The sequence below is a fragment of the Suillus plorans genome (assembly GCF_016647745.1).
Source record: "Suillus plorans strain S12 chromosome Unknown HD556scaffold_81, whole genome shotgun sequence".
Taxonomy (NCBI): Eukaryota; Fungi; Basidiomycota; class Agaricomycetes; order Boletales; family Suillaceae; genus Suillus; species Suillus plorans.
This window is the reverse complement of record NW_024537465.1, coordinates 90,405-103,421: the sequence shown is the minus strand read 5'-3', so window position 1 is coordinate 103,421 and position 13,017 is coordinate 90,405. Positions and strand designations below refer to the sequence as shown.

Sequence of the window (13,017 nt, the reverse complement as noted above, 5' to 3'; positions counted from 1 at the left end):
TTCCAATCATCGATGGATATCCCCTGATCACTCTCTCGTTTTGTACCTACCAATGTTCCAAATGTCATCAACCTGGAATACTACGTCGCATGCGGGGGTGCCGGGCTGATCATCACCGAGGCAACATCAATTCATCAACAAGGGTAGGTTATTCAAATAGTACACGAGCTGATTGTTTCAATTCTTTCAGGGCTGAAGATTAATTCAAGACTCAGAACGCACTTGTCAGTGGGTCCTGGGGTATGGAATTAGGAATAGGTTACTACTTGAATTTTGAAAGCAGGTAACCAACTCGGAGCCCATTGCAATTTGTCGTGCATGCTGAAGAAGGCCTGATATTCACTCAGATGTGACTTCTTTCCTAGCGTTCTTTTTAACTTAATAAACCTGTCATTCCCAGGACAGTGCACTGGCAAGTTCGAGGATGGCACACGCAACTTGGCAAGGACTACCACGCTCACGTTAATGGCAGCTGTAGATGATTCTCATACGATGCAATTGCGTCAGGGCGTAAGGTGGAGGATAAATGTGAGAGCTGGAGTCTGCAGAAGTGTCAGGCTAGCGCGGACACAAGATATCGAACCACAATTTGTACTGCGGCGACCGCTGGTACATGCCCTCACGTGCGCCCGTGAGCAGAATTCCCCCACCATTCTGCGTCATGATAGAGGGGAACTCGGAGGACGTACCTGTGAATAGAATCAGCGCCGAAAACGATGCCTCCATAAACGCAAACGAACGTCAAGCTATTGCGATAACAATAACAATAACATAACTCGCCAGTGCCACCAAGTCAATTGTGATCATATTCGCAGGCCGATGACCAACCCCAAATTAACAAAATCGATTTCCAAAGCCTCACTGGCTACACCGGGCAATTGTCTACAGCTCACGAACGCCAGCTGTACCTATCAGTCAATCCCACGCGTGGAACACAAGCCAGCGCATTCACCTATCGTATATCACCTGACGGATGCCGGTTCTAATTAACAGGATCCGTCTAGTCAGCTCTGAGTGTATTTCATTCAATGGCCCCGGGGCCGTTTGACTTCAAGCTGTGTCGACTTGGTGTTTGCTTAATCATGTAGAGCCTGAAGGCACGTGGTCTTGTGTCCTAAATATGATCTCACTGCGCTGTCATCCGCTGGATACATGAGCGTTGAGCGGGGCTTTCAATCGGCGCAATCGGCGTTACAGGATCACCTTTGATGCGCTAACCATTTTTCGACTCATTAATGCATCCGCTTCCGAGAGTCAATGAGGTGCATATTTTTTGAGCCTGCGATGTTAGATATCTCAGAACACAGAATTCCACAGGTCCTAAATGCGACGAAACCCCCAGGCGGCAGTACTCCTGTCCGAACCGCATAACGATGGGTCTGTCAAACTTTCCTTCGGTGCGTTTAGTATTATTATGCAAAGCGATAAGAAAAGTGTAACACTGGTGGAGTTACTTCGGGGCACATGTACGGACATCTCCTATCCACCAACTAGGCTCGCCTATTGTGCAACTCAGAAAAGGTTACACTCGGAACGCCACTGACTTCGCCCGGTGAGTACCTCACAAAGCAACACGGACACCTTGACTGACATTTTATCTAGGTTTGATATAGTAACCAATCTTGAGCCAATCACCCGTTTCATTCCGGAAGCGATAGCGAGACCCGAAGATATTTTTGTCTAATAGAAGATTTATCGTCCTGCATCAGATAAGAGTAAGCATCGTGTGCAAGTAAACGAGAATCGACATTACCTTATCAAAATTCCTTCGACTTGATCAGTTCCTATCAACACCTCCAGGGTCAAGTACAACGACACACTATGAGTCTATTGAAGATTCCCTTCATACTAGCTTCTGCTATTGGCATCCATATTTCGTCAATTACTCCTTCTCCGCCCCCGTCATCTGGAGAGAAGGTGGTGCCCTCGTCGTTCGAATGAATCGAATCCTTCATGGGATGGTATTTGAAACTTCGCTGTATGGATTTAGTGGGGGTAGGTTTCTCCTGACCTCCGGTCGTTAGCATCCTAGCCATACATATAGATCCCTCGCATATTCCAGAAGGTATCTATGCCGCTAGAGCCGTGCAGCTTTTGCGCATTCTTCACCCTACACCAATCACCCCTGCTTTCCTTGCTGGCAGTGTTGCCATCGCGATTGGCGGCGCATTGAGGCTTTATTGTATATCGACGTTAGGAAAGTTTTGGAGCTTCCACCTCAGCGTCAGAAAAGGGCACCGACTTGTGACAAGTGGGCCGTACTCGGTGGTCCACCACCCAAGCTACACTGGTCTCCTTCTCCAAGCTACTGGGATTGCCATCATGTACGGAAGCCAAGGGTCGTGGATGAGGCAGTCTGGGATATTACAAGTGCCTTTCATCAACGTGTTAGCAATGATTGTCTTTTTCGGATCTGTCACATTAGCCACTTGGATTTCCCTCAGCCGACCTGCAGTGGAGGACAAGATGTTGCAGCTTGCTCTGGGAGAAGAATGGGAGAATTGGGCAAAGAAAGTGAGATACCGGCTTGTTCCTGGGGTTTATTGATTACATATGATACTAAGTGTTTTGCACGGATCTGTTTGCTTTTTGTACTTGTAACACTGCGGGGATCGGTATTCTATGAAGTCGATTGTATGATGTACATCGTAGTGGCGCATAGGCAGAGTCTGGGCAGCCACCAATGCTCCTATGCTCATTCTGGCCTATAGCAATCCATTCGAAAACGTATGTATACACACGTACACTCCTATTGATAGCAGAATCGCATAGAGCAATTTCCCCACTCCAAGCACGACCGAACGCCTCAGAAAAAGTCCCCATCTCAAACGCCATACTTGTCTTGGTGTTATCTATATACACGCCATATGTATACCTACAACGACTCGTTCACATTTCCCTTCGAACCCACTACTAACAGCCTTACATCAGGGTGCAAGCACCAGGACACTAGACCGGAGGGTGCCAGATGGTAATACCCTCGATTATATCAAATCAACCCAGACACCGTTCGGACTTAAAGGCAAACATTTTCAGCTATCCGTACTCTACGTTCTATTCTTGCCTCATACACTAACCCCTAGGATGGCTCACAGGGCACCACGACTCGATGACCCTGTTTCCCCAGACCATATAGAAGGGACATGATCATTCCTTCTTGATTATGGGTGGCTGCCAATTCGCCAAACTACAGCAGCGCAACTGCACATTTCTGGGGAACACAACTGAAGGAGAGATCGACGACGACACGAGGGCAGAATGCTACGTATAATTCCACGACGACCAGTTTCAGTTCCAAGTCTCACTGGTCAGGGAGATGCCGCGCCCAGAACAGTGCACCGAGTCTCGACAAGTTTGAGGATGGCACACACGAGGACTACAACGCCCACGTTAATGCCGGCTGTAGATGGTCCCCGCACAATGCAAGCACCCGTCTAGTCAAGTCAGGGAGTCAGAAGCAAAGATTTGTAGAGGGAGGAAACCGGGGGAGTGCCAAGGGTCCTGGCGTAGTAGCAGTCCTGGCTCACGCGCTCACGTCCTAGGCTGTATTGTGGCAGTCGGTCCTCGATAGGTAGAGCCGTGGCCTCCTGTTACAAAGGTTTGGCCTTGGTTTCCCTCCCAGTCCATGCCCATTCCAGCGGACACAAGGTGTCGAAGGTTTGTACTGCAGCGACCATTGGCACATGCGCCCGTAAGCACAGGATTCCCCCACCATTCTGCGCCGTGACAGGGGGAGAACGTATCTGTGAATAGAATGAACACCGGACGATGATAACAACGTAACTCGCCGCTAGTGCCACCAAATCAATCATGAAATGTCTGCGGCACGCTGATGACGAAGCAACCTTATCCAACCCACCCACTCTGGTCCATAATATTGACTGTCTACGCGCAGGCGCGGCCGCCATTGCGCAAGAACAACCGATCAACAGCTCACGAACACCAGCCCGACCCGTCAGTCAATTCCACGCGTAGAACACAAGCCAGGGCACTCATCTATAAGCCCCGAAGCACGCAAACAAGCAAGATGGATCCCCTCCAGGTTCCTCATCTCCATATCTATCTCCGCATCGACCCCAAAGCCTGCCCTCCGCTGATTACTGAGGCTGGGGGATGGAATGGATGTTAAGCATTTGGAGGAGAGGTGTCTGAAAACTAAAAGTGCGTTTTTTCATTGGTCGTGAGAAATTATTAATGAGTACTTGAGCCTATCGTGTCATTAAAAAATTAGAATAAAGTACTTCTTCCCATCAAAAACACCAAATCGGCAATTAGCAATCCAAACTTCAGACGACGAAACCATCATCTCATGCGATTCACCCATCTACGCCTTCTGCAGTGCAATGACGACCATTCAACGTTCAAACGTTCAACAACCTCACCTCGTGGATGCCAATTCTGAAATCTAACAGCATCAGTCTCAGTCAACCCGGAGTGTATGCTATTCAATATTTGACTTGCAGTTTCCTGAATAATGTAGAACCTGTCACGTGGAAGTTGCCCCCAATGTGATCTTACTGGCATTGGATATGGGCCAAGTTTCAGTCGCTCGACTCAACACAGTGACTTTTGAACAGTGCAATTGGCGTTAAATATACTCCTTGATACCCACTGGTAACACATTTATTGACCGTGACGCACTAGCAGGCTTCGAGAGATGAAGAACGGTTCGCTCGCTACAGGATCACCTTTGATGCGCTGACCACTCTTCAACTCATTAATGCATTCACCTTCGAGAGTCAATGAGGTGCATAATTTTTTCGAGCCTGCGACGTTAAATATCTCACAACATTGACTCTACAGGTCCTAAATGCGACGAAACGATTAATCATCAATCCGGTGACGGCAGTACTTCTGTTCGAATTGCATAATGGTGGGTCTGTCAAAATTTCCTTGAACACTTGGATCCAATATTCATAAGAGTTACTTCGGGGTGTATGTACGAACGTCTCCTAGATCCGATGTCCTATGATTCTCATGAGCAGCTCGCCTATCGTGTAGGTCAGAAAATGTTAATGTCATTGACTTTGCCTGGTGAGCACTGATGTCCAGTTTTAGCTAAGATATATAACGTTAACCACTCGCCCGTTTCATTCGGAACCGGGTGACGTGAGCAGCAAGATCCGAAGATATTCAACGACCTGATAGGTTCAATTTTATCGTCCTGCACCAGGTAAGAGTAAGCATGATGTGCAAGTAACTGAAAACATACATTACCCTAGAGTATGTCATTCAGTGGGGTCGTTTGATTTCAAGTTGTATCGACTTTGTATCGGACTTGCAGTTTCCTGAATCAAGCTTAGCACATGAAGGCACGTGGTATTGTGTCTCGATGGGATCTCACTGGCATCAGACTGTCATTCGCTGGATATAGCCCAAGTTTCAGTCACTCGAACACATGGGCTTCGAACAGCGCAATTGGCGTTACATGTATTTCTTAATACCCATTGGTTACACATTTATTGACCGTGACACACCGGCAGGCTTCGCAGGAGGTTAAGAATAGTTCGCTCGCTACGGGAACACATTTGATATGCCAAACACTCTGCAACTCATTAATGCATTCGCTTCCAGGAGTCTCAATTGGAAAACAATAGTCACCGCGAGGTATATAATTTTTCGAGCTTGCAATATGCTATGTGGAATATCTCAGAACATTGATTCCACAGGTCCTATATGCGACGACACTCCCATGTGATTAATCGTCAATCCAGTGGCGGCAGTGCTTCTGGCTGAACTGCATAATGATGGGTGTGTCAAACTTTCTTTGAGTGCGTTCAGCATTATTGTGCAAAGTACATTCATAATCAATAAAAAAGTGTAACGCTGATGCAATTACTTCTCGATGTAAGTATGGACTGTAACATTCCCCATCAACTGGATCCATGTCCCATGATTCTCGTGAACGACTCACCTGTCGTGTAGCTCGGGGAAGGTCACTCTCGGAACGCCACCGACTCCGGCCAATGAGCTCTAGTTTTGATTAAGAATGTAACCACTCATCCGTTTCATTCGGGACTGGGTGTCATGGACAGCAAGACCCGAAGATATTCAACGACCTAATAAGTTCAAGTTCGTCGTCCTACATAACAGTAAGTATCATGTGCAAGTAACTGAGGACAGCAATTAACCTATAAAAGTTCCCCCGACTTGATCAGTTCCTATTAACACCCCCAGGTCAAGTACAGCGGCACACCATGAGCCTATTCAAGATCCCCTTCATTCTGGTTTCAGCCATTGGCATCCAGATTTCGTTGACTGATCCTTCTCCGTCACCGTCATCTAAAGAGAAGGTGATGCCCTCCTCGTCCGAATCCTTCATTGAATGGTTTTTGAAACTTCGCGGTACGAAGTTACTGCAGGTAGGCTGCTCCTGACCTCCGGTTGTTGTCTTTATTAATCTGTCGATAATATATCAGATCAGCGCATGGGCAGCATCGTGTGCTGAAGTGGCTAGCATCCTGGCTATACATATAGATCCCTCGCATATTCCAGAAGACATTTATGGCGCTAGCGCTGTGCGGTTTTTACGCATTCTTCACCCAACACCAATCACCCCTGCTTTTCTTGCCGGCAGTATTGCCATCATGGTTGGTGGCGTATTGAGGCTTTATTGTATGGCGACGTTAGGAAAGCTTTGGAGCTTCCATCTCAGCGTCAGGAAAGAGCACAGACTTGTGACAAGCGGGCCGTACTCGGTGGTCCGCCACCCGAGCTACACTGGTCTCCTTTTCCAAAGCACCGGGGTCGCCATCATGTACGGAAGTCGAGGATCGTGGATGAGGCAGTCTGGGATATTACAAGTGCCTTTGATCAAAGTGTTAGCAATGGCTAGCTTTTTCGTATTTATCACATTAGCCGCTTGGGTTTCCATCAGCCGACCTGCACATGAGGACCGAATGTTGCAGCGTGCTCTAGGAGGAGAATGGGAGAATTGGGCAAAGAAGGTGAAATACCGGCTTATTCCTGGGGTTTATTGATTAGATATAACTAGAGGCTCTTCCCGTTTACTTCTTGTACTTGTAACATAATGCGGGGATCGGTGTTTTTTTGAAGTCGATTGTATAATGTACATCGTGCACAGGAACTATCTGGTGGTCCATTCCACTTTTGTCTGACATTTACCAGCGTCACTCTGAAGCGGTGTACGACGCAGATTCTGGTACCATTTGCTGTTGTAATGGACGATGTCATTAAAGAGTAGCAAAAATGGGAAGAAGACTTTGATTATGATCGCACAGATATTTCACTAACCGAAAATGAGGCAAGACTGCTATATCCCTCATGTGATGGCGCGAAGGGAGACAGGATTGCTATTCGACTCCGTTCAACTATATTTTTCTAGAGGAACCTAGAGACCGCAAGTGGAAGAAGCAGATCAGCAGAGAGTGGATTGTCTGACGAGTTGCGGGGAAGAACTCGCCGAAGTCGGGTCTCGAAGTCGGAGTCGGAGAGGTTGCATCCGTGTCCGTGAAGAGTGGTCGTGCAATTAATGAGCTCGACGAGAGTGCACATACCAAAGACTTCCCAACCCTCCCTCCCCAGGTCATGCACGTCAAAATATGCGCGGCGTGACGGTCTTCATGGTACCCATCACAAACTGGAAAGACCACATTCCAAGTCGCCGAGGCTGAAATAAAAGAAGTTTAGGACGCTTGAAAGATCACGGGAGAAAAATTTCCAAGTACTTACCTGGGCCCTCAGCTTATCAGTATGTGAGGGTTATCAAAGGTCAATAATGTTAAAGCTTCGATCTTGAATAAGACAGTAGACCCGTAAGTGCTAGCTCGCCAAACGTTTCATCTTAGGTCAAGCGCATGGACGTAGTGGCACAGAAGCAGATGACTCGCGTCGACATTGGTAATAAATACCATACAACATAGTATGCAACACAGCAACTAAACAAAGACCTCCGTTTTCATGTATATACACGCCCTCAAACAGGACGCATCAATCAAACACAAGATAGGAAACGTGGGTACTAGCCCGCGCAAACCTAAGACAACGCCCCCCAAACAGCCAAGCCCGCGAAAAAGGACATGAGGCCGACCAAGACACCGACATACGCAGCAGTATGCACGCCTACACGTGGCAGGAGGGTTGGTGTATGCAGCACTGCAAGGCTCGTGTGAAGGAGGAGGACGAGGGGGGTGGTTATGATGAATGGGATATGCGAGCTGTCGTAGGAATGCATTTGTGAGGTCGCGTGAAGGAAATCTTTGAGTTGGTCAGTTACAGGGACAGATGACAGTTGCATTGATACGTCTGAGAGGGGGAGGGAGAGTGGGGAGCGGAGGTATGCTGCGCTGAGGAGGAGGGTGAAGCCTATGGAGAGGAAGATGGAGTTGAAACGTTGGAGACAGGATATGAAGACTGGGATTTTCTGTGAAGGATTATTAGGGTGTTAATTGGAGACGCGGAGGGTACGCACGATGACAGGAAGCCCATAAACTTCCTCGAGTTCATCTCTCATCTTTATCACAAGCAACTTTTCTAACCCACGATCAATGCGTGATTCCACGCTTCGAGTTTCTCCGTCTTCTAATGCGTCTTGGAATGTCTCGTGTTCCTGTTGTGGGGAATGCGGATTTTCGAGTGTTGGTTCAGATTCATCAAGAGAACCGGATTTTATACGTTCGAGGAACTCGGTTTCTCTTCCCTCCGGGACCATGAGATCGCGGTAAAGAGCGAGTTGTTCGTATCCCTGTATAATAGCAGCAAGCACCTCTGCAAAGTTGAGGGAAAGCCACCAGACAGTGCGGAAAGCAGGGTCCTGGCAAGTAGGAATGGGATAGTCCATTGTGTGTCTGACTTGAAGAATTACGAGGGATGCGAGACGAAGGCCGTTTGTGATGAGGACATGTATGAATGTGCTTGCAAAAGATGCATATTGTAAAGGGAGTAGGAGGGAAGTGAGTGAGAATATGGGAATGCGGAGGAGATGAGTGAGACTGAAGAATGCGCTGGAGATGAGAATTTGAGGTAATGGGAAGGGGAAAGATGATGGGTATGGAGAAGGGAAGTCTGCTATGGGCCAAGCCAAGTCAGGGAGGAATGCTAGCACAGTGAAAATCACTATTGCGAAAGTTGGAACCAAAGCATTCAATAAGACTATTCGAGAGTATGAGCCTAGAAAAAAGGGTGAGAACACTAGCTGGAGAATGGCGACGCCATCATGATGTTCAGGGGAACGAACCAATATACAATCCATTGTTTTGAAGCTCCCACTCAACGTCGTCGTCGTCTTCGTCGTTGTTCTGTGGACTGGGACTGGCAATGATACTACCGACTGGTGAGCTCATACTTGCAAAGCCGAGGTCAGCATAAGCGTTGGTCGCTCTGGGCGCTGTCGGCTCGGAGTCTGGATCCCATAGCCGTTGACTTGCCATATGTGCAGCAACTGTTTGTACAACTCCTCTATGCATTGAGTTGGTTGGCAATGTCCGGTAGTCTACTGCATGTTTTATACGGCTGGGCCTGCACAGTGTGAACCTCCGCGTGTTCCATTAACTCAGCTTCGTATAACCATTGCAGGTATCATTACACTCTACTGCTACTAATTGCCGCATACGCTAGGTGAACCAACTACACGCCTCGTCCATGCTTTCCACCGGAACCTAGTCGCGTTGCTGATGCTATAACGAAACAATATCAGCATCAAAATCTCTATGGGTAGAATCAGAAAAATGAAAAGAATCAGCTTTCGATGCATTTCAACAAGAAAATGCTCCCATCTCCTCATTGTACACCGGGAGACTTCACGGGAGCACCACATTCCGTCCGCCCATCGAATAGATTTCATCCAAGAAAAACGACATTTGCAACAACGATTTTAAATGGACTGTAGACTTACAATAGGCAGTCCACCACACACGACGCATACCTGAAGCGCAAGAGATCAGTCGATGGTCGAAATATAAATAGAAAAAAGGAGATGTCAGACAAGGCTGAAATCAATGACATTGTCCACATGTATATTCGGAATGTGGTAAAGTACTGGTAGTCATCACGAACACCGGCGACCAACAAATGGAAGGAGCACTCACCGTCTACACCATCGTCGACGAACAGTGGGCACGTCCAATTTGAAAACTTTTTAGAAAGGAATTTAAACCTCCGACAGTCCCAAACAGTCGCGGAGCCACAAGTCTAAATCGTGCCGCCCGTTCCGAAACTTGATCGCATCTATCTCAACCACCATGCAATCCCTCCTCCGATGGGGTGTAGAAAACTCCAGTCCAAATGAAGCCCCACCACCCACAAATAAACTGGATCCCGGAATCATCGATCACATTCTCGGTAAACCAGATGCCCAACTCATGAAAGAAGCTCTTACAGTAGGCCTTGATGAAAGGCAAGCTGAAGATGATAGATTACAGGCGCTTGATGATCTCGAGATGGTGCGTTCCATCACGTTTGATTATCGAACCTCGTGTGTGGTTGCTTACGATAGAATGTAGCTAGTTCAGAATATTGATAATGCGAATGGTGATTATACTCCCGTGGATTGATTGATGCGATCTAACAAATGGTATGACACAGACCTAACGAAACTAGGGATATGGCAACCCTTACACGACCTCCTCCTAGCATCCACTACGAGCGACGCACTCAGAATGCAAACCCTGTGGATAATCGGAACCGCGCTGCAAAACAACCCAGCTGCTCAACTCGCCGTAAGTCATCCTCCTTTTTCAGTGCACCCTCTTCTTAACACGCATCCGGTTCATAATCAACAATTCAATTCACTCTAACTAAAGTACTTTGTGTTCATGTTCTATTTGATAACAGTACTTCGACCTCGACCCTCTCCCCGCACTCCTCAAATCTCTCTCCCCCTCGTCCAACTCCGCTGAGACCCGCTCACGAGCACTATACGCGCTTTCTGGGCTCCTGAAACTGAATGCTGCTGCTGTTCGAAAGATGAGTGTGGTGGATGGATGGAGCGCGTTGAGGATGTGCTTGGAAGGTGTGTATCGTCCCACAACCCCTACCTTCTTTTCATGATGATTGACACTCACACCTGACGAATACCAGACTCAGAAATCCGTGTTCGCAGAAAAACAACATTCCTGCTAAACACACTCCTCCTCCCAACCTCCTCCCCTTCTTCCCAGGCTAACCTCCAACCAAACATAAGCCTCCCCACCTCAGAAAACGCACCACCCCCAATCCACGCAAATTCACATGCTTCTATGCTCTCTGATCCATCGTCCGTCTCTACGTCTGCTCTAACGCTCGCTGCGATTCAGGAGGAGGGAGAGCAAGCGGAGTCTTTGCTCGATGCATTGATATCAGCCTTGATCGAACCTGTCCCATTCGGTGTTGATGGCGAGATAGACAAAGATGACGAATTCCAGGAGAATATTGTGAGGTGAGTGCGATCCTAATCGCACCTTTCCTTCTTTCCGCTCCCGTATTGGGTTGTTGATATTGCGACGGAACTAGGATTTTGTATACATTCGCGACGAGCTGCAACGGCACTTTTTCGGCTGTACAGAAACGCAGTCTTTGGGGGTTCTTGGGAAGGCTTACTACGACGCAAGGAGAGGAGAACTTGAATTTTGGATTGACGAGTGGGGAGTGGGAGGAGTTGAGTGGGGCTGTGAGGTCATAGTGCGATGCGTGCGGCAGGGGCGATGCAGCTCGGGGTTGTACTTGAGTCTTGCGGTGGAATGAAATGGCATTTTTAAAATTTTTGTTTCAGCACTATTGTACTGCATTGATGTTAATGAATTCTGACATCAGATGATCGTTCGTTAGTGATAACGTCACTTTAGTTTTTTATCTAGCCCAACGGGTCACGAAGTAAGTGCTCTGATCTGTATTGACACCTATATAATATTCTCAATTCTCGAATCCATCTTCGGTATCCGGTTTCGACGACTGGTATTAAGCTACTTGCGATTCACGGCGATACCATCGTCGATTATTGATGCTTTGGTAGGTACCGGCATCCATTGAGCCTGACTTGATAGGGAGACATCCTTAGGGTGCTCCCGTATCAAATTGTTGATGTTCATTGTTGACGCTATGTTGCAGCTAGGATTTTATACACGTTCGTCACAAGTTGCAACGGCAAGTCTTGAGCTGCAGAAATGAATAGGTAGCGTACATTGCAGATAAAGGTGACGAGTTGTATGGTATCAATAAAAGACGGTTCGAAATACATCAGAGAGTGTAGGTAAAGCACATCAACAAGGATCCATCGAGATATAAAGGCATGCGACTCGTGAAGGATGGGAAGATCTAATTATGACCGTCTGTGTATTCAGGAGAGAGACAGCCTAGAAAGAGCCAGAAGCGAGTCCAGAGTCCAACGTCTCTTATCATTGCATGAGGGCGTGACGCTGTCGTTGAAATCGTAGCTGCGGTAGCATCACCGGTAGCAGGCGTGATGGACAACGAAGAGTCAGCTGTCTGTGGTTGCGAAGATGGTCTAGCGATGTTAGGCTTGGGAGGCTGTGGGCTTCCTGCAGTAGAGATCTTCGAGTGCGATGGTTTCATTTTCTGTTTCTGTTTCTGTTTTTGTTTCGCAAATGCAACCTCCCCCGCTGAAGCATTTCTCTATGTGATATTAGATGAAGTTGCCAGTGAACATCCGAGAGAGAGAGAGAGAACATACACGTTTGCCCTTCGCATACGGAACTTCAACAGCAGGGCTGCGCCCTTGCAACTCGGTAACTTCACCGCTTCGCCGACGCTGTTTCACAAGGTGTCGAGCCCAGTCGAGAGGGGAGGATGGTGACGTAGCATAAGCACCAGAGGGGCTGCGGTTGCGGTGGAATAAACGACTAAGAAACGTGCTGCCTGGCGGTACTGATGAGTGGGGATGGTTTCGTGCGGAGGACTGGGAACATGAAGGTCAGGAAAACAGAACCGAATTGATAGTGATGACATACATGGGAGCGATCTGGTGGGACTCCATCAAAGAAACCTTGGGGTATCTGATGAGTAGGCGGACATTGTTGCACTGGAGGTCGTGTAGTACTAGCCTAGAGCATATATGCTGTGAAT

At 47.7% G+C, this 13,017-nt stretch overlaps 4 protein-coding genes across 4 annotated transcripts; 3 read left to right on the top strand and 1 right to left on the bottom strand.

Annotated features, from left to right (window-relative positions):
- Nucleotides 1–1,821: 1,821 nt before the first annotated feature.
- On the top strand, nucleotides 1,822–4,129 carry HD556DRAFT_1448923 (uncharacterized protein; the record flags this gene model as incomplete). The annotated part of the gene is made up of 3 exons (XM_041307509.1): nucleotides 1,822–1,931; nucleotides 2,025–2,514; nucleotides 3,896–4,129. 3 exons carry the CDS (start codon nucleotides 1,822–1,824, stop codon nucleotides 4,127–4,129), a joined length of 834 nt encoding a protein of 277 aa, XP_041154632.1.
- Nucleotides 4,130–6,197: 2,068 nt separating this feature from the next.
- On the top strand, nucleotides 6,198–6,980 carry HD556DRAFT_1530592 (uncharacterized protein; the record flags this gene model as incomplete). Its single annotated transcript, XM_041309458.1, has 2 exons — nucleotides 6,198–6,362; nucleotides 6,420–6,980. The coding sequence occupies 2 exons, from the start codon at nucleotides 6,198–6,200 to the stop codon at nucleotides 6,978–6,980; spliced, it is 726 nt and encodes a 241-aa protein (XP_041154631.1).
- Nucleotides 6,981–7,996: 1,016 nt separating this feature from the next.
- HD556DRAFT_1247031 (uncharacterized protein) lies at nucleotides 7,997–9,302 on the bottom strand (the record flags this gene model as incomplete). Its single annotated transcript, XM_041298657.1, has 4 exons — nucleotides 7,997–8,177; nucleotides 8,250–8,383; nucleotides 8,432–9,129; nucleotides 9,197–9,302. 4 exons carry the CDS (start codon nucleotides 9,300–9,302, stop codon nucleotides 7,997–7,999), a joined length of 1,119 nt encoding a protein of 372 aa, XP_041154630.1.
- Nucleotides 9,303–10,165: 863 nt separating this feature from the next.
- HD556DRAFT_1410281 (armadillo-type protein) lies at nucleotides 10,166–11,756 on the top strand. The gene is made up of 6 exons (XM_041304145.1): nucleotides 10,166–10,400; nucleotides 10,461–10,488; nucleotides 10,543–10,676; nucleotides 10,792–10,969; nucleotides 11,038–11,374; nucleotides 11,449–11,756. Exons 1-6 carry the CDS (start codon nucleotides 10,200–10,202, stop codon nucleotides 11,615–11,617), a joined length of 1,047 nt encoding a protein of 348 aa, XP_041154629.1. The 5' UTR covers nucleotides 10,166–10,199; the 3' UTR covers nucleotides 11,618–11,756.
- The last annotated feature ends 1,261 nt before the right edge of the window (nucleotides 11,757–13,017 follow it).